Here is a 27,023-nt window from a genome sequence, read left to right as displayed (position 1 = left end):
ACCATTCATCCATAAAAAGAGCATTCGTGATGTCAGATGTTGGTTGCCTCCCGCATCATCTCCGTTCTTTGGTCATTGTGTACTGGGGCTAAGACTTAGCTTATAGCTCTTTGACCTTGGTTAACACTTTTAACCAAGGTCAAAGAGCTATAATAAGCAGAAGCAGAGTAGTTAAGTGTATTATTCCAATACAATTGAGCATTTCATGAAAGCCATATAAAAAGCAGGCTGTGCTTGAACTGTGTTGCCAAACAGCTCAAGGCTGAGTTTCTCTTATCTTGCCTCTGTTGTGTTTGACCTCAGGTGTACAATAGCCTTGTTCTGCTTTGTTCACTTGCACTGTGAAATTGATTAACAATGGGCATTAATTGCAGTCAATATTTGGGGACAAACACATTGTCTCTTGTCCAGGAGGGGAGCGTTCCGTAATAATAAACAGGGAAGGTGCTAAAAATAATACAAAACAATGAAAGTGAATATTCATGCATTTATCATGCATAGTTACACAAACAAAGAAAAATTTTAAATAATTTGTGGCAACTAATGAATATTTTAGAATTAATTCATCTTTTTCAAATCGTGAATGGATTGGATTTTAAAGGGTTCGATTCCACCTCCGGCCCGCCTTTTGTGGAGTTTGCATGTTCTCCCTGTGCCTGCGTGGGTTTTCTGCAGGCACTTCCACATCCCAAAACCTTGCTGATTGAGCACTCCAAATAGCTGTGTCCTGCTATTGGCTGGCAACTGATTTTTGGTCCCTTAAAAATACAAGTGAAAATAAAAATTAATAATAATAATAGTATTAAAATGAGAATAATAACAATAATACTAATAAATGTTATTGAAAGCTAAATTTGAAAATATATGGCAACAAAAACAACTTCTAAATATGCATAATACAAAATAAAAGGTAAAAAATACAAAAAGAATAAAACGATTTTAAAAAGGATTTGAGTAGCATTGTCTTCACTGTACTTAAGCAAATAACACCCACATTAGAACCCTGTTTTAATCTGTTCTCCTTCCGAGGGAGAACGTAGGCCGATTCCTGACCTATTGGTGTACAGTCTTCCCACGCATGCATGGTATGCACGCACACGCGCTTGTGCACAAAAGTGTGTCCCAAGTGAAGCCTTGTCTTTGATGCACACCCCTTCATGAAAGCTCAGTGAGTTGTTGTTGTGTTGTGCCGGGCTGGTTGCTGATAGATTGACCAGTGTGTCACACACTATCAGAACATGCACACTTTGTGCATCAGAAATAAAATTCATTGCGTCACTGCCACATCATCATACAAACTGGGAGAGATAACTGTTGTTTTACGATGAGCGGAGGTGAATTTTTCTCCCTGTAAATCTTTTTTTCCCATTCTGAACTGACTTACGTGTGTGTGTGTTGCTCTCATTAATTTAGGACACACCATAGCTGACAGCTGTAGGTGTTTTTGAGGGTTATTGTTGCAACATGCTCTGGGCTTGATTTTCTCTGAAGAGATAAAACCAAGTTTGTGCAGCCATCTGCATTATGAATGCCAGCGTTGTGTTTGGGTGACTTGAGAAGAGAGCTTCTCCTGAATTCAGGTTATTCATGTTTAATAATAGAACACCCAAAATGTGCAGCCACACATGTCACTTGAGAAAAGACACGAGTTTGCATCGGTGTGTGTGTATGCGTGCAGATTCGTTTGGGCATCTGTCGATTTTTGCTTTCTGATGCGTTCGCTGCCAACAGGAAGGCGTGACAGAAGAGAGAAAAACAGTTTTGCTTTACAGCAAGGCTTGTGATGATGCCCCCAAGCAGCCCCCCACCCCCTAGTGACAGAGACCTTATTTCTGAGAAAGATGAGCCTGTAATCAGACTCCTACACTTCACACCCCTTCCATGAAATTGGTCTCCGGGTCATGGAGTCAACCAGGGCTGCCAATCACTTATCTCAGTGCAAGATTTTGTCTGATTCTGAAAAGGGGATGTAGATGATGTCCATTTTGATCTATGTGATTGCCAGCTGATATTTTAGTTCAGCCGTACTGCAGGCTGAGCCTTTAAACTGCAACATCAGGACGACATGATTTTGGGAGCTTTGAAAATGTTTGCTTTATCCATCAAAAGATTTGCATTGCAAAGGGAAAATCTGAAAAGCATGAAATTGCAGTGTAATGCATCTAACTCTGTAACACTTCGGAGGGTGGGTGGGGGTGGGGGTTTAGTTTTGGCTCTTTGTTCAGAGTCAGTTCATTTAAAATCCAACAATCAGATGTGTTTGACATTCCAGAGTAAAATGCGTTGTTATTTTTCTTTGGTACCCTTACAAAAGATAGAAGACCATCAATTCCATCACATTAACTTTTTTTGGTGGGACTACAAAAGAGAATATATTTATTGAGCAAAGGCTAAAATCCAAATATACCAAATATACAACACAAATTACTGTGTTCTAACATGAAATTGTATTACTAGAATAATAGATTAGAGATTAAAGTCATTTTCATTCTGTTAAGTCATTGCATTACCACAGGCCCTTCTAACTAGCTGAATGTTGTGATAATATCTGTGCGGTGGCTTAATAAATGAATTTCTTAAGCTCACTGTTTTATGCCTTCAGGGTTGTGGCAATGCAGATCTTCTTGAAACAGTGAAAAAAATATTCATCAAATGGGTTTTGTTTATCACTGCTATGTTATTAAAACCAGCCTCACGTCCGGTAGTTATTGAAACTTGAAATAAGAGCTTTAAAATGATATGGTGATGCAAGTATAGATGAGACCAGTATCTATGTTGTTGCTATGGTAATCCATAGACTGCTGTCAGAAAGTACTGTTTCTTCTTCTTTTCATAATTTCTCTCACTTTAATCCTTAGGATCATCAAACAAATGGAAATATAACACAAAAGCAGCATACATAAAGTATCATTTCTGAATGGTGTTTAGGTTTTAATTTGGGATGGGGGCGGGGGAGATTCAGTGCGACCTGTCCTTGTGTGGAAAAAGTACTTGCCCTCTGAATCTAATGGTTGGGCCACCCTGAACGGCAACTACTGAAGTCAAGCGGCTTTTCTTAATAGGCAATGAGTCATTCATATTTTTGTGGAGATACGTTAGCCTTGCAAAATTGCTTTAATTCAGCAACACTGGAGTGGCCATAGCATTTCAATTGGATTCAAGTCTAGAGTTTGATGCCTAGAACTGATTTATTTATTCAATTATTTCTTTTAAAACAGCATACATTGACTTGCTGGTGTGTTTTGGAATATAGTCCATGTGTTTTATTGTTAGTTTGGAAATAGTCTTGACTTCGCAACATACTGGATTATTTGTCTTCGGGACTAAGGTGCACTTTATAGGTGTCATGATGATCAAGTTGGGTTTGTGACAAATGTGGTTTTTCAGCCGAGATTTGTGCAGCAAAGCCCCCCGGGACCAGACCCGGTCTGGCAGAAATGAACAGCCACTTGGCCAGGTGGTTATCCATCAGTCGGGTCTCAACGGGCACACGTCTGGTTGCCTCCACTTCCACCTCTGTGGATACCTTGCCAGTGACTGAATTGGCTGCAGAAAAATACATTTTAGAGGGGGCATGAGCACGGCCATTAGCAAGGAAAGTAGGAAATATTGTTAGAACCAGCAAATCCCACGATTAGTACCACTGTCATTTGGCCTGGAGGCATCTATTATAATTTGGCTTGATTTATTTAAACCTTGCAGAGAGTGAACGGAGATGAGTTGAAATAGATTGCACTTTGCAGACTCATATTCATCCCTCAGTCTGCAATTTTCATTTGCTGAGGATTACTTAATCGCAAGTGTACTTTATTACAGTCTGCATATGGCTCCTGTTAAAAATGTGTGTATTCTCAAGGAGAAGTTAGTATTGATTTATTTTTGTAGTGTGTTATAGCAGATAAAAGTCATAGTTGTCTAACCAGTAAGGCTATTGATATTTTGTCGACAGTATGTACATTTTTACGATTGTGGGGAAAGTGAATATGCATAGTAGGTAACTGACACATTGGGGTGCATCAACATGCATGCCGGGTTTCCTTTTCAACTCTTTGATTACTTTGTTGAGGTGGTGACTGTTGGGCCATCGTTAAATAACTCAGCTCATTCCCTGGCCGTGCCACAAGGCCGTTTCTCTACGAGGCACTTCTGTCCAAATCGATTTCTTTTATCCAGAAAGGCAGCAAACATTTGGCATTTTATGTCCTTACCGTGGTGCATACATGCACGTAAGGAGAAATGTTTGTTCAATTGTTTCTTGATGAACACGATTGATCTTCATACGGTATATGAATATAAAAATGCATACTATGTATGTATGTTTGTTTTCCAACATTCTGCCCCCCACCCCCTCACAAACTCATTAATCTCTTGGGTTTGTTTCCATAACTGTAATGGATTTTATTCTGGTCTGATCCTGGGAAAAATCTTACCAGCTACCATGGCGCGATGAGAGCACTCATCAGTTTTATGAGGATGTTGAATAGCAGCAGCCTCCAGGGAAATTATTTCCCTCTCAGCAAATATTGTTTTAAATCGCCTGTGCTTACCTGTATTTGCCCCACATGTGTTGACTCAGGCAGCTATGCGTTGTGTTGTTGTTTCTTTTAAATACCGTAAATTCCGGACTATAAACCGCACCGGACTATAAACCGCACCAGCTAAAATTGGGGGATATTTTAGTTTTTTTTCTTATATAAGCCGCACCGGACTATAAGCCGCACGTGCACACGTGTCTTTTTACAAGGAAAGACCGTTCACAGAAAGCCTTTTTAAAGTTTTAATAACATACTTTAACATGTCTTTTTAAACACTGCCTGTGACGAAGGGTTTAGAGCCCTTTGACGCAGGTCACCTAGCGTGCATTCCTACTAAAGCTCATAACGCCCCAAAAGGCAAACAAAAAAAAACACACAAAAAGACTGACTTCCTAAGCAGTGTGCTGTAAACTGATAGGATCCCGTAAAATATCTGGCGTTAGCGTTATCAGAATAAGATTTGGACACCCTCATGTGAACACCCTCACTCGAATAGCTGTTAGAGCGCTTTGCCTGGTGACAGGGTCAAATCCCAGATCTGACTGTCCATCTTTTTTTTTTTTATACCAAATGGCTTAGCTTAAGAAGAATCTCACATTGCATTGCGGCCAACTGTAGTATCTGGTTTGGTTATTGCACACGTTAGTGTTGCAATAAATTGATAAATATTCCTCGTGGCAAACTCTGGATGGGTTAGGTTCCATGCATCTTCTTGGGATGGGAGCGAGTTGCCAAGACTGTAGCTATACAACAGATAGTGTTTGTGTGTGGCTCTGTTTCTTATAAAATATGAATTCTCAATGAATCTGTCTTTCTTTCTTTCTTTCTTTCTTTCTTTCTTTCTTTCTTTCTTTCTTTCTTTCTTTCTTTCTTTCTTTCTTTCTTTCTTTCTTTCTTTCTTTCTTTCAAAAATAAAAAAGGCTCTATGTGCAAGGATAGGGAAGTGCTTATTAATGAATTTTCCTTTGCGACATGGATGCCGCTTTGCATATAAAAAGAAACTGACAGCAATCCCTTGCTCAGCATTAGGTGCCTTTGGAACCATTTTTCCATTGAAAATTCTCAATTTCATACATTACAATTGTTACGCTAGCCAGCATCTCTCTTCAATAGATGACCTAAGATATTTGATAATCTGATCGGGGGTAATTTCCATCTTTAGGAGCAGGATGGATGGATTTTTCCTCAAATGTTCCAGTTCAGCAAAATGTTAAATTAACGGGGAATAGAATACCTGAGCATGCAAATCTGTCGAAGGATAAAGGTGCTGCCATCTTTTATTGCAGTGTATGAACAATCCCCCCCAGAAGTGGTATTCACACACGTCACCTTCAATAGGCACAAGCTTGATGACAGCAGAAACTGCCTCGAGCTAGACAGTTGCATACATTCAGTAGATCCTTTGGGTCCAGTGTTAAGCTGCTCAGCATCATGAAGCACCATAAGCGCAAGTAGGGGAGTAGACGCTTGTGCCAGAGCAGGTCATAAGGTCTTCAGAGGTGTCCGGCATCAGTGCTTTGGGTAATGCAGGTAGGCCTTCTGCCAGACTTTTGCACTTTGAGTTGGGAGCTTCACCCTGACAGCTGCTCAGAAAGTAACTCTGCAAATTCCAGCAAAACATGCCAGAGAATCAATTGTTCTACCGTCATGATGGTGTAAGATGAATTAGTTAGTTCTTTCAAGGTGATCTTTAAAGGTAAAAAGCAAAAGGCTTGCAAAACACTCACATTTGAATTTGGTGCCGTCCATCCATCCATCCATCCATCCATCCATCCATCCATCCATCTGTGTGTGCATGTGGGTATGTGTGGCCTCGAAGGCCTTAAGTGTATGCCACTGGTTACACATCATTGTTCCTAATGTGTTTTGCATTAATAGTGTCTGGTATTTACACAAGCAACATCATGGGGGAGACACGGTGCAGCTGATAAGAGACTCATTTGTGTTTGCAGCCCATTATACTTGAGCTATGCATGATGATTTTATAGAAGGCAGGTTCATTCGTTGCCTGTATTAACTGCTTCATTAGTTCTGTCGTTGGAGATACGCCACTACTTGAGTTTTGCTTGTTTTTTTACATGAGCCAAATACTATGTGACAGTTTTCATTGACTTTTGCTTCAGAATAAGACTCCATAAAATCGAGAAATCAGTTGGACTATCTGTATGAAACATCTCACAATTTACTTTGTTTTTTTGCTGATGGTTATCTGTAAAACATCAAATATGTTATTATTGAAATGGTTGCCTTTTTACCTGAATGCTCCACCATAAGCTTTCACCAAAGATAAACATGCACAAAATAGGGACGGGTACCAAAGATGGGGGTTGGTACTGGTGAGCACCGATTTACGTCAAATCAAACTGTCTGCTGTGAAGCATCTCTTAGGTGTGACTGGTAGAAGAGTTGTCAATTTCCCATGGCACACTTGAACATACCCACACCAATGTAGTGACGTCACCCTCGCAGGCATTCACAAAAGCTCTTAGAAAATGTCCAAGTTTGAAAGCGAGCCAGATTTTTCCGGAGCCAAGTCAATGGCGGCTGGCAACGTCCCAATCAATTGGTGCGGGCTAAAGGGAAGACACAGCTGGCTGCGTCGCTCACCTCCACCCAGCGTTGACACAATTGCCTTTTTGTATTACCATGCTTTCTATCCATTCAGTGAACTTGTCAATACTGGAACCTGGAACTCTGTAAACACAGCTTGTAATTATATATTTCTTCTTTTCCACACAAATCTGTATTGTGACACATTCAAGAAGGCTGCGTCATAACCTTTACGATCTTGAAATTCATATTCAAATCAACATAGATTGCAACATTGTTGCAAGATTGAATGTGTTTAGATAATCCCTAATACTATTAAAATTTGTATATAGACTTCGGCTATTGAAATGGATTATAGATGTCCCAAGATGTCCCGATTATACTGATCATTGCTGTGTGTTGTTTATGGTGGAGAAGAAGTTATTGCCTGGGTCAATGTCCTGTTCTGTCCAGAGTGCTGTTTTCACTGCATTTAAACATTGTTAGCTGGAGTTGTTCATGTTCCTGTGTCCAAGGTATTACTTGTCCATTGTTGCTTGATGGAGGTTGAGTAGTGTCCCTGAGCATTAGGTTTGCGTTTTGTGTTGCTACCTCCATTTAGTTCCAAGTCCAATCCAGTTTATTTTCTATTGAGGATACTTGTTCGAGCTTTTCCAGTTCCTCAATACTCCTTACCATCAGTACCTTGGCCTCTCCTCTCGGCTGAGCTTGCATGTTGCACAAACAACACAAAAAAAGTTCTTAAAATTGGTACCATTGAATACGGGTATTGATTTCCAGGTACCGAGGATTGGAACAAAACTGGTTCAAAGGTTACAGGTACCCATCTCTGAACAAAATCACTCTTCATTATCAATCCTCTAACATTATTCACACCAGAGATGCCAGAAATTTACGATGTCACTACTTTTTTGATTCAGTTGTGATATCTGAAGTGTAAAAATTGCAGACAGCTTCACTACTGTTAGAACCAAAAATAAAAGGTTTGTTAAGTTGTCCAGATCCTCCGCCAAAGCTTCATAAAATCACAATTTGTGGCATGCACGGGACTGGTATGAGCCTTGTCTGCCTTTCCAATAACTTTGACAGGTGTGGCACTTCATGATTTGACATAAAGATGTCTGCATCAATGTATTTAGAAATGACTAAGATATCGTTCTTGTGTCCTGAAAGATTTCCCAGAAACTGTCATCTGTGCCACGTTTGTGGTAAACCATCTTTCCATCAACCCATACTCACTCCCCCTCCAACTCAGCATCGGAACACAAAGCCGATGTTGATTGAATTGCGGGATGGCTATAAGCTGCAGCTCCTCTTCCTCCCACCTTGGTCTCCCACTCGACTTGGCACGGCTCCAGCTCATAATTCCTGAGAGTCGTCCGACTTGCGGCTATTCCTTCAAGGCCCTGTTTATCTCCTTGTCCGATAAATCGTGAGCAGGTATGGGACGACCGCTTATCTTCGTGGCAGTGGCAGTGATCAGAATGCAAGTTCTGTTCCCTGACCCCATGTGCACATTTACCCATTGCAAATCAGCATTGGATCTACTTTGGCTGAGGCAAAGTCCATCTGAAATGTCAATGATGTGCTCCATCTGCACCATACAACTCACATTAAACAAACCCTATTGTAAAAACATTACTCCCAGATACCAAGCTGGCCTGTATTGATGTATTCTAATGAGCTGTTATCCTCCCCAACATATTCATTGTAGGTTATACCTCATGATCCTTTACATACTAAGCAGCAAAGTGCCTATGTGGATGCATGTATGAGAGAGATATGGCCTGAGGTGCACGTGTGCTTTGTTGTGCTCGTTCCTCCCAAGAGCACTGCGTATTTGTGCAGATACGGGTTGTCATGTTGTAGGGCAGCAGGCGGGTGGCTTGGTAACAAAACGGAGAGACTAGGGATGAGAACTCCCTCCTTAGGGCTCACGAGCAACACTTGACACTTAATCCAATGATGTTAACATTTAGCAAGCACAATAGATGCATTGCAAAAAAAGCCATAGCCTGTACAAGCTGGCAGAAAATTGCACATCTGGCTATTAAAAGCAACATGGAAAATGCTGCCAGCGTTTCCTTCCAAATCTCACCAGAAATTCCCCCATGAGCCCTGGCATTAGCACGTTACAGCCATCCACCCTCAAACACCAACTCCCATCAACCACCTCACTGAGACTCACAGCCAGCAGGCCTGTCATGCTTCGTTGGTATGGCTTTGAAACCAGCATCACTCATGAGACTTTCACCACTATTGCTAATCTTAATTGTCGTAAATGATGACAACCTTAGCCCCTATTTGGGAGATTAGAAATTGTTGCTCAAACATGTCTTCTTGTGTTTGTCTGGACATGATCACAAAACTGCAATGATGACAGGAATTTTGCAATTTCTGCACGTGATGGCCGAAAAGTATTGAAGTATAAAAATTATCGAAGCATGTGGAATGATTTGAAATGGTATGGAGTGATATTTAATGACATGCAATGGCCAATGTGTGTAAAAGACCTCAGCCATCACACAATTACCACTTTGACACACACGTGCCATAACTTTAAAGGCAACGTTATGACAATGGCAATGGTTGCTTTGTGTAACTATGCCATAATCAACCCCCGTTTAATAACCTGCATGATTTTGACTTGCATATTGGATAATAGAATGCTCAAAAACACAATTCAATTGAATGTCAATTTTACATTCCTCCTCTGACCTAATTGTTCCATAAGTCGGCGAGGTATTTCAATATGTTACTTAGCACTGGCAGCAATTGGCATTTGCAAATTTTCACATCTACCCTGTCTGACAATCTTTTCAAAGAAGTTGAAAAGAGTTATCCAAACCCCCAGCCTGAGTGATTATGAGGCATGAGAAAAAATGACTCTCTTATTATCAATTGGCAATCACGCTTGCTCATTACCAGTTAATATTTGGGACTAATCCCGTGTCATAATTGGGTACCAAATCTTCTTTTGTTTTCTTCAGGCGACACACTGCCTACGTGTGCTGTTTTACTCAATTTAATGTACTGCGCGCACACACAGATAATTGGAATCACAAGCTTTACAAACTTGTTTGTTTGGTGATTGGGAAAACCATCATATCTGCCTCATGAAATCCTCACTAGGTTGATATCGGAGCAGTATTTAGGAAAGATTTATACTATATGGAATTGAATGTGTTACATGCGTCTTTTCTCCTCCGTTTAGTTCATGGAGGTGCTGAACAATCATATTTTCAACAATCGGCATGTAATTAAATATGTTGTTTGAATTAAATGAATGGCAAGAGTGCTCAGCAATTCTGTAAACATGTTTCTGTATTGTGAAGTGCCTCTGCGTGGCATTATATTATGTCCTGCATGTAATGTGGTGAAAAAGCTAGGCCAATCATCTTTAGAATTTTCATGATGAAGTGGAGGCCAAAAAGAGGTGACTGCAAAGCCCACAGCCAGACAGTCTGGCGAGTGCACCCTCAGACTGGTAGGCGGGGGGGATCAGTGAAGAAACTGCACTGGATTACAGAGATGCTTGCCGTGATAATGTCAAACTTCAAATTAAACAGTTGCAGCGGGCTCCGTGTCGCCAACTTTTGACTGAAGCAAGGACGAAGTGCACAGCAGTGCACAATTTCTTATGAAACCTGATAATGACATGTCAGACTTATTCAAAGCTGCTGCACGCAGACCGACACCGTCAACGCGACGGAATTTCGACCAGTGAGGAAAAATTATAGATGGCAACTTGCACCCAGCGATTAAGCACCATACACCATAACGCGTGCTAGAATTGAAAAACCAGATATTTTAATGCCCCACATACAATACGTATACTCAACATATACATATATCGTCGCTGTCCGGCGGAAACCTCTATCTCTAAACATGGTCATTTTATTTTTCACAAATCGATACTAATGATCTGTTTCCGCTTTGCCTGTAATTTTTATGCAATATAACCAATTTAAAGCGGTGAAAATACCTTGAAAACAAATGAACAGTGCCAAACACTCTTGAATGTCACTTATGTTTGAGACTTTTACAATGTGGCATAATTAGTTCACTTTTCTCATTATGATTTCAAATTAAAGCTCTGTGGAACTTAAGTCGGACAGGCTCATGAGAGAGAGCATACGGAAGTGAAGAATAACAAAAGTTGAAAAGAGCAGCTCAAGCTGAGGCACCATCCCGGGATTTTATTTGGAGGATACAACTGTGCAAGACTATAAGCAACATAATCATTGCATAGTTAACAACTGCTGGATGGAGTACCCATAATAATAGTGGCGCTTTTTCCGCTCATTTGGTCAACATCCTGTGTGTGTCACAGCTGCTCTTAAAATGTACAAATGCCATCCCCTGTTCCGCCATTGTGCTTGTTATTCACTTATTTATCTCTCCGTCATGGATTATTCAACAATGTTTTCTTCCAGACAGCTCACTCTTAACAAAACGAACCATCGGAAATCAGTTTTATGACTGCCATATGTGAAAATGATGAACAGCGTCTGTCTCTGCTGGTATCTAGTAATTAACAGAAACTCTGCCAGATTATGAGATATGCTGCTTCAGTATGACGACAAGACATTGACCATGCACATGGCAATAAAAAATGTGATTGAAGAGGTGCAAGCTTTCATAAACAACACGGTGAAATTCTCTTCAGAGTATCAATTAAAATGGGACACCTGCCACAGCCGCCGCTGACAAGCGAGGTCTCCTCGCCATGGCAATTAGCTGCTCTAACCCTTCCATGTGCCAGGGATGGTCCTCCTCGACAACTCAGGGCCTTGTGGTGCTTTCAGGAATTTCTCTGTGATAGCGGGAAGCTCTGTTCTTTCAGGGATATTAATCTAATGAAATGAAATTAGGTTAACTATGAACATTTTGATACTCTGCACATTTCAGCATTGATCTAGCTTTAATATGCAGTCTACCTATATGTCGTGTAGATTCCAGATTTTTGAGTCACCCATATTGAAGGTGCTATAGTAGCTCCCACAATTACTGTGCTGTTCTTTGTGCAGTTTTTCTGCCTTTAATTGCTTGCTGCCTTGTCAAAAACACGAGGCAAGGAGCTGCATGTGACCTCATTACTGCTGTGCTTCTCAAAAAAAAAAGGAAATCTCACTTCTGAAGTATTATTCCTATTCACTCAATGGCCCCCTTTTTTTCAGGGCCATCTTTCTACTTTGCTTCTGGTGAACTGCAGCCCTGTGTACCAAAGCCTAAATAATGCTATTGTTATTCTTGGTGATTCATTTTATGTTGCACATGTGATTAGTTGTCCTGATTCTATCTTTGCCACATAGAGTAGAGCACATATTGTACGAGCTGTGTAGGCACCCTGTGGAGTGACAACATGCTGTCATGTCACTGTCACGTTCAAGAATCTTGTTCTATTACTTTATTTAACTTGTTCTGTTTATAGATGCTTTACTTACTGGCCCTTTAGAGCCCCCCGGTGGAGTTTTCAAGAAATAGCAGCTTGTCCAAATATGTATGGAAAAGACTCAGACTCAGTTTTAAATGTATAGCCGTTGTATTTGTCTCTGGAGAGACGCGGGGAAAAAAATCCCTTTGGTTACTCTCCAAACTTGTTTTTCAATTGTGTTTCAATTTATGAGGCAGAGTTGTTAAAATGAAGTCTTTATCATCTCCCAAGTAGCAAGTAGCCAATTATACACAATAGTTATCTGCAATGTCACAGCTGCCTGAATCTTCACCATAGGGTCAAAGAGCCAAAATTGCCCACAAAGATTTACTGAATCATCTTTTTTTTATACTGCTGGATGAATAGACGATTGCGTTACATCAAATCCCCTGTCACCTGAGGTAAATGGAAAATGAACTAAAAAAGAGGATTCACAACAAGCCTGGACCAGTCTCAGCGAAAGGTGTTTGAGTTTGTTTGGCAAAACTAAATGATGTTTCCACTGGAGGGGAACCTGATAATGGGATGGTCATCGAAAGCAGAATGGGAGTTAATCCTACTGTGTCAAATTGGAACTGAACAGGATTAATCGGGCAATGCTGCATGTGTCACACTGACTGTTCCGTCCTGAATGTGACGGATGAATACAGATTGAAGCAATCAACATACCTCCTGTCCCCTGTCGTCCCACAGGAAGTCCAGTCAACCTGACGTGCAGAGCGTTCTTTGGGTACAGTGGTGATGTCAGCCCACTCATTTACTGGATGAAGGCAGAAAAGTTTATTGAAGATCTGGATGAGGAACGGGTACGAGAAAGTGACATCAAGTAAGTCCTTTTGCGGAAGGTGTGCATTAATTAAGATTGTAAAATGGCAAGTGCAGCTTTCTCTGCTACGTGTGACTGCATGTACACAGTTAAAAAGAAAACGTTATCTACGTTCCCTTATTCATTCACAGTAATGACTGACAAAGGCAGAGAAAACGGGTGAAGGGACATCCTGCAAGGAACCGCAATAATAGACTCTCATTCTGACATTGTGTTAGTGAGAACAGCTTAATTGGAGATGTTTTCATGGATGACTCCCTCGTTTTCAACTGGTAAAAGAGTGAAGAGGAAAACATTGTAGTCGATGTGAAGTAGGAATCCACTATAGTGTACAAATGTTGCCTAATGAAAAGGTTAACTGTGAGCAGTATGACACGGCTGGGTGGAGGAGTTAGTGTCCTAGTCGGTGACCTGGCATTTGCAGACGACTATTCGCCTGTGAGCATGCACTGCCTGGCTTGAAGCACAACTCTCTTGTCGTGAACTAGGACCAATTAGAACCGACAGAACTCAAGGTGGCAGCATGATAGAGGCGAGCAACTCGCCAGGAAAAAAGCCAGGAAAGCTTGAAATATGACCCCAGAGCAGGGATGTGCATACTTATTTCTTTTTGAGATGGGCCAGGTTTGGTCGATAAAGTTCAATGTTTATGTAAAATACACTTGAAAACATAATAGATCAAATTTCTTTCAAAAGTTTGTCAATTAAAATACTGATATTTGATTCTTTTTATATTTTAATCTTTGGTTTTTAATACAATATTATTTTTAATCTGTACTGTACAGTAGGCGACATGGTGAAGTGCTGGTTAGCACATTCGCCTCACAGTCCAGAGGGTGCGGGTTTGATTCCATCTCCGGCCCTCCCTGTGTGGAGTTTGCATGTTCTCCCCGTGCCCGTGTGGGTTTTGTCCTGGCACTCCGGTTTCCTCCCACATCCCAATTGCGGCTATTTTTTTTTTTACAATTAATAGATTGGCAAAAAAACTAAATATTTTCTCAGAAAATAGAGGGAAATGTGGCTCTTTATATTCCCCTAGTAAAATCATCCATCCATCCATTTTTGGTACCGCTTTTCCTCACGAGGGTAGCTGGGGTGCTGGACCCTATCTCAGCTAACTTAGGGCAGTAAGTAGGCGGGGGAGACCATGAACTGGTTGCCAGCCAATCGCCAATGTGCAAGTATCCACTCCACTAACATTAAATAACACAATGCAGTACAAAATATGACATTTCTCTCCAGCCTGATAGAAAACTCGAGTCTAAGACTTGTTATTCTCAGGTCACGATTTATTGATTTGAGGATGTGCACATGTACCACATTTTCTCAAGAAAGGTATTTTGGGGGATGATGAAAATCCATATCTTATTAAAGACTCAATCCTCCATTTATGACTCTCTGACCCCCCAACAGTCTGGAGTTATTGTTTTTCAAAGGTGTTCCTGGTATTTTAGGATTGCTACTGAGGAGCAATATTGCGAGTACAGTTTGAGGAAAAAAGGCATGCAAGTACACCACAGCAGCCCATTTTCAGATGTACAAAGGCTCGTTCTGCAGTTTGTGTGTTTACGTCTCATCAGTGACGAAAACAAGATGCTGCTTTGGAATGCCCGTCACAGTGGAGAAGAAGAAAAATACACTATCTCTAAATGTAGTAGAAAGCCTTTCTTGATTTCACCATCACGACTGTTGTGATGCACTTTGATCCTTCAATCATGCACAACCAGAACGGGTCTGTTGTTGATACATCTGCCGTTCTTTATTTCAAACACAAAACAGCAGAATATTTGCGATCATTTGTCATAGCAAAGAATAACGTGTACGCGTTTGCTATATAGTATATAGTAGAATAGTAAATCAAACATTGTATATACTGAAGCTGATTTTCAAAGGCCTTCATTTATCTAACCTTACATTTGGCTCTCTGCTCTGCTCCAGGACAGTACGTGAGCACTTGGGGGAGCAAGAGGTCTCCATTTCACTTACCATTGATTCCCTGGAGGAGAGCGATCTGGGAAACTACACTTGCATCGTAGAAAATGGCAACGGTCGGCGACAGGCAAACATCCAGATTGTCAAGAAAGGTAGAGCTTCTTTTTGGTCCGGCAAATCCAGACCATGGATTCAAAAGCTTTGATTTAAAGTTGTTGCTTCTCTGGAGCTTTCGGAATGGTGAATACTAATGATGGGCAAATGAAGCTTCAAGATGATTCATGAACCCATTGTTGTGTTTACTTAGATGGCACTCTCTGTTCACCAAAGAGCTGAATGACTTGCCATTTCTTAAAACTCTCACTTTAAACCAACATTGCCATCTAGAGGAGCCAAAGAATACAACTACTGGTTCATGAAGCTTCATTTGCCCATCACTAGAATACCACAAACATACCAAGAACAATACATTATGACTGGTTGCTTCTGGCAAGTGTAACAGTATTATTGATTGCCTGGTTATCAAATTATACTGATGAAGAAGTAAACCAGAGGAAACTTCTGAGGAAAGTCGAGGAAGCCTTAGGCCAGTCTCTCAAAACATCCCCTGTATATTTCATAAATAATACCAAGGTGACACATTGATTTTTCTTTACTGTTGAAAAATATTTCATGTCGACAAATCACAGGACTCCCAGCAGTAGGCCAAGCTTTGACTTGACTTTGTATTGGGTCTAAGAAAAAAAAGGAAAAGCATTTTTTTTCTCAGGCACAAAAGATAGTGAGTCTCGAACCTTGTAGTGTCCTTTTTGTATCCAAAAGTAGAATAAGAGGTTTTTCATTCTTTGAGGAAAGAATGAAAAGCCACACCTCATCTCTCTCGGGATTTAGTGGTCCCAGAGTATGCGCTCAGGTCCGCTTTCTCTCGTCCGAGAAGTGAATTTGTCCAGGAGGCTTCACAGGCGACAATGAGGAAAAGTACAGGTGCTGTTAGCAGATTTTGAAAGATGTTGCCAAGACAAATGGACATAACAATTCTGTGCCTGCAGCTGCATTGGGGATGAAGGGAGAGCAAGCCGATAGGATCTGAGCAGCCTGGAGCATCATTCCCCTTCCATAAACACTCACACATTGAAACACACGCAGGACTGATCTTCAATGGCGTGTTAGTCACAGCTTGTTGTTTACCAGTATTGCTGGGTTTGTGACGTGTCGTGGGCCATGAGGCATTCAGATACCGAAGATCAGACTTGTTTTTACTCGAGGCTAAGCCGTAAAAACAAGTCTGATCTTCGGTATCTGAATGCCTCATGGCCCACGACACGTCACAAACCAGCCGTTGATCTTGTAGGCCCTAGAAGAGATCTGGAATCTAGGGTGATCTTTCACTGAGCCTGCATACTTTTTTTCAGGATGACAATCCCAAACGGTGGCATGGCCGGAGTGCGATTCATTTTCAGCCCAGAAGTTTCAAAGCTTACAATCTTTTAATGACTATGTACAATTTTAGTCTTATTATCAAGGGTGTGTGTAAAAAAAGAAATCTAAATTTGCATATTGGTCGCCAACAGCCAATCAAATTGAGCAACAGTTTACATACCGGTCTCCGTCACAAAAACAATGATTGTACCAAACTCTGGATAAGCCATAACAGATCATAAGTAGATTTGTCTTTCTACATTTGCCCTCTCAGCTGAGCTCATGTACACAGTGGAACTGGCCGGCGGTCTGGGAGCCATCTTGATACTGCTCATCTGCCTGGTGACACTGTACAAGTGTTACAGGATTGAGCTCATGCTGTTCTACAGGAACCATTTCGGCAGTGAGGATTTAGATGGAGGTAAGAGAATTTATTTTCTTTTTCATAAGGCGACTCCCACACAGCACACGCATTGTGTCCTCATTGCATCCAAACTATTACTCAGCGCAAACTTTGGTTGTTGTTGTTTCCAGAGTGTCCGTCAGCGCATTACTTTCAATGCCAACATCGATTTGATCAAGCATAGCTCTGCTGTGTTTTTGCCCTTTGCTCCCAGCACGTGATACATTTTTCAGCTCTGTCATTTCTCACTTGTGTAAGAAACAGCAGCAATAGCAGGGCACAGGTTTAGAAAAGGTGTGAAAAGCCCTTTGTGCACAACCACGCTGTCATAATTATGTCTGTAAATTGCAGTTGCAAAGAATTAACCTAACTGATTACAGCCTGAATGTTCACTTTGACTTGCTCCAGTTTCATAGACTTGTATAATCAATGCATAAAAAAAGACAGCACATATTACGCCTTCGCCTCAGCTGGCGCTCCGCGCTACAAGTTCAGCAGTTCAATCCGTAACCGCAGGCTCTGAGTGCGCTTGCATATACAGCACCCCCACACGCCTGAACTTATCCATCTCTAATACAGCGAGCGCCAACACGGCACTGTGTCCTATATAGTTCCTCAACAGCGTCAACTCCTGACAATGCACAGTTGTTATGTAGCAGATACTTGAGACTGACATCTACACTATTTCTATTTGTAAAGCTAACTTGTTCTTAAATGTCAGAATGAAAGAATAGCGGTTGGATTTTCATTGGTTTGCCTCTACCCCAGCAAGTCGCAATGGAAGAAGCTTGAAGAGTCAAATGCACCAGTTTAGGAATGCCATGTTTAAAATTCAAAACGTTTTAGGCCCTAATTCACTAAAAGATTGCGTCACTTTTGCAGGGCACTCACATGTAAAAATGGAGCAACCAGATTGCATCTCATCCACAAACCATGCAGCCATGTTGAAATGCGTGACGAACAACGATGTCAGGCAAAATGCGTCTCGGTGTGCTGATGGAATTTGCGTCTGTTTAAATGAGTTCACTGGTGTTGAAATTGCTCACCTCTATGCAAATGAGCCTCATTAATAAATGTCCAACACAACGCCTTCAGAAAGCTGGTGTAAAATTACTGCTACTCAGTGGAAGCCTCTTAGCGAGGGTACGTGTTACCAGAGCATTACCCGCTATCAAGAACTACAGTCACACAACACAGTGAAGCTATGACAGAATTAGAGTCAGCCTTTTCCCCACACAAAGATTATTCAATCCTGTTTAGTCCAAACACCGTCCCACCATAACTGATGATCAAGTGTGCTCGAGTCTGGCTATCAGCAGCTTATTTGTTTATATTTCAATATATTATTAGCGTAAAATATAATTATTTTAAACACAAAAGTCCCCGACCGATTTCTATGTGCATATGCGCCCACAGATAACAAAGATTACGACGCCTACCTGTCCTACACAAAAGTAGACCCCGACCAGTGGAGTCAGGAAACTCGAGAGGAGGAGCGCTTTGCCCTGGAGATCCTGCCTGACGTGCTGGAGAAGCATTATGGGTATAAACTCTTCATTCCAGACAGGGACTTGATCCCAACAGGAAGTAAGCTCTCCCTCTGTCACGTTGCGTCACGTGTTGTGTGGCATGCTGATGTCTGCACACTGGTGTCGTGGCGTGCTCTTTTGATGCTGTGCTGTATCAAAAGTTGTCCCAGTAAAGTGTTCTGTCAGACATGAGCTCAAATGGGTTGAGACCATGGAGGGCCCTTGGATTCAAAGGGATTCAAACATACATTTAGTTGTTAACTTGAAAAGTCTCCCAAAAAGTAGCTGTTTCGGAGATATGTATAAAACGGTGTTTCTGTTTTTTTCCTCCTGATTTCAGAGCGACATTTTTACCAAGGGATTTGCTTGAATTCCAAATTGTATGATGACAGTTTATTAAAAATGCTTAGCCAAATTTTAGCATAATAGCAGGAAGCCGCGACTTAACTGATCCCGTCCATGGTCCCGAGCCACATCTTACTTACAGCATGCTGCGCAATACACAAACTCTTGGTGCATGTGCATGCTGTGAAATCTTTCTCCGGACGACCCTCATCAGTCCATGCCCGACCCTGAAGACTTCACATGCCACCACCTCCATTTCCAGCTCATTTCTGATGACCTCATCATGTCGACCGACGACTTGGATGGCATCATCATTAGACTTGCATACTTCTGTTGTTGCACGTGCAGCACCATCACTAATTCTGCTAGTTCCAAGGCCAGAAATTCTGACTCTGAATGTCTTCAGTATGAAGTGGCCCCAATATGGGAAAAATGGCATATAAATGCAAGGAGTTTGCTTACTTTGAGTTGCGCAGCGTTGGATTTATTCTCATTGCAAAAATACCATTACAGTATTCCCGCGGGTATTGGGGAATTTTACCCATTTGTTGATATTTTTCCACAACCTATCCACTAATACCTATTCATAGAAAATGTGCCTCAGTGCTGTCTTAATATGAAACCGTTTTTTCTTTTATTAGACATGGCTTTGGCGACCTCTTGTGGCTTCTTAGTGCCAAGTGATGAGACTGAAGCGATTCATCTCCTTTTTATATGTAAATATGGAGCTAAGTTTAGGAGAGGACATTTTGAGAGAGAGGTTGCTGCATATATCTGCTCTCTGGGTTAATTTTATGGTTTGTTTGTTTTTAGAAAAATATTATCTGTCATCTGTTATACTAGTTAATGTAAGATGACTTTGAATTGACATTCAATCATTTGAAGATAATACTCTGTGGTATATTTTAGGTTAGTATAGGCAATTTTCAATCTTAATAAAGGCAACACAATTTGTCACGGTTTACTACTATTTACGGCAGAGCTCCATTTTTCTTCAGTTTCGATTAGATCCTCTTCACTTTTCAAACTCGCCATGTTGACGACGCTCCTCGCGCTTCATCCTCAGAATTGCTGTAATTACTGGAATCACTTGAGATAAGTAACGTGTACACCAGATTATTTTTGGTATGCTAGCGTACTTGACACTCCTCTGCTTTTCTATGCTACGCATCCCATATTGAATCAGAATGGAACAGTTTAATGCCATACCATCGGTTGCGGGCAGAAAACGTCCCTACATTCACGGAGTTGCTTGTGTTGACTGCAAATCTATTCATTGCCCTTTCAATGTTGAATATTTATGTTTAGGTTTCACCAGTGATCATTTCCAGGATGACACCAGACTACTTAGAGGTACTTTTTTTCTCTTGGGGGTCAACACAGGAAGATCACGTATGTACATCAAGTACATGCACAATAAAAACTAATCCAACTTTTTTCACTGAGACTGTTTTGGTGCAATCTACTTGGTCCCCTGGGTGTATTTTGAGAGAACTAACTTGCTTTACTCCATTTTGTTCCATTGCACTTCAATTTCTCTCTAAGAAAGCCAATTCAACAACATATAATGATGACTCGGTTCTGACTAGCTAATATGCTTTAACAACAAAAGACGTAAAGTTCTATTCCTATATATGTATGGAGAGTCGAATAATTGAATAGAAATAAATACTAAATATTCTTTAAATTGTATTTCTTTTGTAAATGAAAGTGACAGTTTTTGAAAAAAGGTTTTAGACAGTGTAAGGAATAAACTACTGAAAGTGATTGTGATCAAAATCCAAAAGAATCAATATGGCTTTGTTTACTGTTTTAGACTGCTCTCTAAAATATTGCGACATGAAGAACAAAGGTGTCTCGACTTGACTGTGTATTTTACGTTGGTGAAAAATGAACAGTCCAGGTTCTCCCGTTGAACTACATGCTCTGATTTCCAGCGGACCGAAAACGCACCACAGCCGTCATAGTGTCACTGTCGCTCACTGACTCCTTGACTCACAGATCCGTTCAGTTGGTGAACGGGAAAAGCAATTCACGACTCGTTCGTGAACGGGATGTTACGTCATTTTCTTCTTCGTTCTGATTTACGGTGCGGTGGCACCAGCTTCAATGCGCGTTACGATGCCACGACATGAAATCTCAAGATTCTCCGACTTGCCACGCATGCGCGATTAGCAGCTGGCTGACCAGGCCTTGCACTAACTGACCTGTGGTTTGGCGATCCTGTTTACAATGCGCCCGGTATTTAATGTTGGCCAATTTCCCATGGCACAGCTGAACATCTCTCACGGCACACCGCGGTTGGGAAACTCTGATATAGGAGATGAGAGTGATCTCACGTTTCTGTCTGTCTGTCTGTCTGTCTGTCTGTCTGTCTGTCTGTCTGTCTGTCTGTCTGTCTGTCTGTCTGTCTGTCTGTCTGTCTGTCTGTCTGTCTGTCTGTCTGTCTGTCTGTCTGTCTGTCTGTCTGTCTGTCTGTCTGTCTGTCTGTCTGTCTGTTTATTTATTTATTTATTTATTTATTTATTTATTTATTTATTTATTTATTTATTTATTTATTTATTTATTTATTTATTTATTTATTTATTTATTTATTTATTTATTTATTTATTTATTGGAAGGGCAAATGTTAGTAGTTTGGATTTAAAATCGGTCTTTTGTGATAACAATCCTGGAGTTTTTCTGACTTCCCCAGTAAATCAGAACCTTGCAAGTTGATAGCAAGAAACACTGTCGACCATGGATCTGTAAAGGCCTAAAAAAAAACATATACACAACAAAGACATGGATTACTAGTTTTGAAATCTGACTGAATATTTTCTTTAATTATCGTTCAACTTACTGTAAAAAGGGTTGAAAGGTTCTTACAAAATCTCAACAATATTATTTATTACACATGCAAATGAAAAAATTATGGTACAGATTTTAGCAAGAATAATGGGAGTTGAGATGATTTGATCTTGCGGGCCATATAGAATGACATGGCGGGCCAGAATTGGCCCCTGGGCCTTGAGTTTGATACCAATGGCCTTAAGGGTGGCGCTCGACACACTTGCGTAGAACCGTCACACAAAATGTCTTTGTATTTCACCCCCCTCGAAACAAAGCTTGTCTTCCTCTAATACCTTCCAAGAAGAAAACAATGGATGTTGTCCTTTAGCTGTACCGTGTTTATTTTGTTTGTTAAGCTCATTAAATTCTGTGTAACTCTCACACTGCCGACGTGTCACTTAATGGCTGATGCAGCTGTACTGGATCACATCTTACAACATAAAAATGCAAATTATACAAGGCTTTATTGTTCCAAGATGAACCAGACTTTACATGCATTATGTTTTTAGATAGAGGTGTCCCTGTTGGCGAACTCGTCTTAGTGTTTTAGGTTCATTGTCAGGCAAGCAATTGAGCCCCTCAGCCCTGTGTTTGTTTTGGATGTGTAATTCTGTGTAACAATCCCTTCAAACTGGATGTGAACAAAAGGTTTTTAATCCACGTTCCCAAAAGCTCATTTAAAATGAAAGCAGCTCAGATAGTTAGCATGCCAGCAAAAAAAATCATGCAAATAGTATTTCCAAAGCAGCTCTGGCTGACAGAAAGTGATTGTGTGTTTTTTTGTGTATGTGATTGTAGCTTACATCGAGGATGTTGCCCGCTGTGTGGACCAGAGCAAGCGCCTCATCATCGTTTTGACCCCCAGCTATGTGGTGCGGAGGGGGTGGAGCATCTTTGAGCTGGAGACGCGTCTGCGCAATATGCTGGTGACGGGCGAGATCAAGGTCATTCTCATCGAGTGTGCTGAGCTGCGTGGCATCATGAATTACCAGGAAGTAGAGGCCCTCAAACACACCATTAAAACGTTGACAGTCATCAAATGGCGCGGCTCGCCCAGCAACAAGCTAGACTCCAAGTTCTGGAAGCAGCTGATCTTCGAGATGCCCTTCAAACGCACTGAGCCCCTGAGCATCTCACGCGAGCAAGTACTGGATGTGAGTGAGCAAGGTCCCTTTGGCGAGCTCCAGGCGGTATCGGCGATGTCCATGGCGGCTGCCACCTCCACCGCCATGGCAACGGCTCACCCGGACTTTCGCTCCAACTTTCACAACTCGTACCACACCCAGATGAGACAGAAACATTATTACCGCGGTTATGACTATGAGCTGCCACCAGGGGGCACTCTTCCACACCTGTCGTCTGGACGAAACCAGCATACGTACTGCAACATCCCCATGACACTCCTGAATGGACAGCGACCGCAGTCCAAGTCGCCGCGGCAACAGAGTTTAGAGGAAGGACACGGAAACAACGCCTTGCTGCCGCTTCTGCCCCGAGAGACTAGTATATCAAGCGTCATCTGGTGACACACGGGACATACTAATCCAGGAGACAGGGTTGGATCGGTTTTTACGATTTGTGTGCCATTTGTTCTTTCCATTTTCAAAATCAAAATAGAAAAAAAAACTGTGTCACTGATTTTTTTGTTCAGTTTTTTTTCCTAACATTAAGTAAAGTCAATTTTATTTATACAGCTCTTAATCACAAACATGTCTCAAAGGGCTTCACATGGCCACAATTGACAATTATTCTCGACATCCCCTGATCTTAACTCCAAGGAGGGCAAGGGAAAACTCACAAAACTGGGGAAAAATGACAAAACCTTGAGAAGGGACCGTAGATGGGAGGATTCCCCTTCCAGGATGACCAGACTGCAATGGATGCAGCATTGAACACACAATTAAAAAAAAAAAATTATGATTCACAATAAATTGCGGTAATGTACGTATTAGGCCTTATGGCTCTATTTTCATCTATTTGCCCTCTTTGATAATGCAATGTTAAGCCATTTTTGCCGTTTGCTGAAAAACGACTATTGGAGGTAGACAAGGTTTTGGCCCAACGCCAGCAATATGAAAATAATCAGGCACTCTTTTTGCTTTTGAGTCCCAGTTACCAACTGGAAAGGGAAAGAACAAATGATGCACGGATTGTTTTGTCACATTGAACAACACTTAAAAAAAAAAAAAAAGGAGCAAGTGTTTTGCGCTATGCCTGTAAAAACCATCATGTAACTTAAGCCAACACCGGTTAATATGGCTGGGAAAATGCTGAAATACAGGGTCATGTACATAGTGTTTGTATTTCTTTGTAGCATTTCTTTTTTAATGATATTCTGTGTCACCGTTTGGGAGTTTTTGTGTTTGTTTTCTGAAGCTTGTGAAATGCATCACACATCGATAATGGGGGGGGGGGGGGGGTAACGGTGGTGGGATGGAACTCCGGAAGCAAAGTCTCAGCTCCTCCAACCACTGTAAAGGACACAAACTCAGGAGTCACCAATCCCAATAATGGATGGCAGTGGTACCTGAGAAATACGGTGCTATAGCCTTACATTGCTGTTTTCTTTGAGATAACAACAGACTTATTTACCCTAACAAATGATTCTATCGCAGAAAAGTTTAACTGTGTATTATTTTATGAAAAGAGTCTATTTTTGTAATTGTGTGACAGAAGGACTTTAAGAGTAGAGCAGAGTTTTGTAATGCAGTGGGTATAGTCCGCCCCCTCTGATGGGTTATTCACTGTCTTTTATATATATATTAAAAAAAAAAAAAGAAGCTTATTACTGTTCAAAAGTCTTGGGCCACATCATGTGTTGTTTTAGGAGCCGATGTCTCTCAAAAGAGGACATATTTCTGCCAGTGCCAAACAAAAGTCATTCATTTATAATTGCTGGAGGCAATCGTGACACTGATTCAAACATTGAAAATAGAATGTTGTATCTGCACTTCTGTCCAGATTCTCACCAGAATTTGACATTTTTTTCCTGGCCCCATGTAATACCCATCAGAAAAGTGTTTCGAAGAAGGCTATTAGAACAACAAAGCTAGTGAAGACCCAAGACGTTTGCACAATATGTACATTTCCATCATTAAAAAGGACAGTTGTGACACTGTGGCAGCATCTTGAGGCAACAATGCCACTGGAGATGGAGAGACGGAGGAAAGGAGACGCCACATCATCACGCAAAGCATTTGCTTCATGTGGTTCCTCCAGTCGGACCAGGGCTAAGCCATCATATGACTGCTCTGCTGTCTGGGCACCATTCCATTTCGCCAGCAGGACAGATGTCACTTATTACAGTAGTGCAAACATTAGGGCTTTGGCCTCCAAACTCAGGATGATGTTGTGTGTTCTCTGTAGATGTTTTCTGTGTGGAAAAGTGGGAATGCACTTGTGTTATGACTGCAACTTTTCTTTCTTATTACCCGTGGCAACGTGAGCGTAAATGAAACTAGTAGACTCGAGCACAGGAGGTGTCGCCATAATGAATAATACACCTACAGGATGTGGTGATGGAACAAAATGTTTGTTCCCCTTTTGCGGATATAAAATATAGTTACTAAAGACTTTCTATAAGAATTAGGAATGAATCTGTGGAAGTCAATTGATGGGTTGAGATTTAAGCGCTAGGCAACAGACATACCGGAATTCAAGGGGCCTTACGCAAACTGTTTCCACAAAATGAAGGCGTAGAATGATGAAAAATGTTAAGGTAGTATTAATTGTTAAGAATGAAAAAAAATCCATGGGACATAGAGCTAAGATGTCGAAAAAAACAAAACTCAAATACTTTTATTTTTTTTACTGTGCCTATTTCAAGGCACCTTGAAGTTAAAGTCATGAGATTCTAGAGGATTCATCCTGGAGTATGTTTATTTTCTAAAGGCAAATATGAAGCGCTGAAACAGATGAAAATATATGAAATTAAAAGGAAATGACCACGTCAAATGTTTCTTTCACTCCCAAGGCTTGTTACTGGCTTGTCGACGAAACGAAACGCTCACTAACTTATTAGGCCAGTAAGGTGTAAACTTAAGCACTCTTGACTTGTGTTTGACTTGACTTGACTTGTTAAACTACGATTCGAGCGTTTCCGAAAGCCCCCGTTCTGACTTTTTAGGAGTAAAATTTTTAAAGCTGGAATTAACGGCATGCGTGCGTGTGTGTGTGTGTGTGTGTGTGTGTGTGTGCGTGCGTGCCTCCACATTGTAAAAATACAAAGATTACGTTTTCGATGAAGACAATCGAGCCATAATATTCCCCCAAGGGCATCACAACAACACAGTCGTTGTTCAGGAGGCGCTTTAAAGTCCCATTGCACCAATATACGTATGTTTTAAGTGAACTCCCATTTTTATATTACGGTGAATATTTGTGGTGACAATGGCTGTGATGATGATGATGATGATGATGATGATGAGTAAAGAATATATAGCACAGAAATAATTGCAGGCACTTTCACTACAATAGAGAGATAATGGTCTCCTGTTTCTGGATTATTTTCCATCATGTATCTGTAATGAACATGAAGAGAGATCATGCTATTAATAAAATGCATTTGAAGTCACGGTCTGAGTCAGTTGTGCATGTGTGAAAGAACCCTGGATCATTAATGAAAATAAAATGTCCTTCAGTGAGCGTGAGTGCTCGGATTACATTTGTGGATACTCGGCAGTCACAGTTGATAAAGATCGATGTAGGCCCTACATCAATCTTACATTGTAGGGTGAACCTTCAAAATTCCATATAAAGTGCTTATGGTCATTTTCCACCCCAAGTATGGAAACGTGCAATAACTTAAAAACTATTACATACTAATCCAAATAGTCTCATGTCAAAGACAATCTATTTAAGAAACACGTGGAATATCATGCTATGTGGTTATGTTGTTTGCTTTAAACCCTTTATTGTTGGGATAGCAAAGTGGATTTTCTATATATGCTTGGATTTCTTTTTTTTTATCATAACCAATATGAATTAAGGGCACGTATTTTGATCATGTATTGCATTTATGTCATACATCTGGTTAGGACGTGGGTGGTAGAAAGTGGCTCCACAATATTATATGATTATACGAAGAAAAATTGGGACCGTCCTCCAGCAATTAAATTGCCCATCCCTGCACTATAGCGTCTTCATAAGCTACGTTGTCGCCCTCTCCTGGCCACTGTGAGAAATGTTGTCGGTGGCAAGCCAATGCGCGTGCGCA

General features: G+C 41.0%; 1 protein-coding gene across 1 annotated transcript in view; it reads left to right on the top strand.

Annotated features, from left to right (window-relative positions):
* Positions 1–26,382, top strand: part of LOC133150321 (interleukin-1 receptor accessory protein-like 1) — an 84,739-nt gene extending 58,357 nt beyond the window's left edge. Inside the window, exons 7-12 of the mRNA XM_061272777.1 lie at positions 13,216–13,348; positions 15,287–15,432; positions 16,974–17,120; positions 18,519–18,689; positions 20,285–20,329; positions 22,607–26,382. Of these exons, the coding sequence (XP_061128761.1) occupies positions 13,216–13,348; positions 15,287–15,432; positions 16,974–17,120; positions 18,519–18,689; positions 20,285–20,329; positions 22,607–23,334 (1,370 nt within the window). The 3' untranslated portion in view covers positions 23,335–26,382. The remainder of the gene's footprint in view (positions 1–13,215; positions 13,349–15,286; positions 15,433–16,973; positions 17,121–18,518; positions 18,690–20,284; positions 20,330–22,606) is intronic.
* Positions 26,383–27,023: the final 641 nt, after the last annotated feature.

The sequence above is a fragment of the Syngnathus typhle genome, linkage group LG2 (genome assembly GCF_033458585.1).
Source record: "Syngnathus typhle isolate RoL2023-S1 ecotype Sweden linkage group LG2, RoL_Styp_1.0, whole genome shotgun sequence".
NCBI lineage: Eukaryota > Metazoa > Chordata > Actinopteri > Syngnathiformes > Syngnathidae > Syngnathus > Syngnathus typhle.
This window is presented reverse-complemented; position numbering and strand designations above follow the sequence as displayed.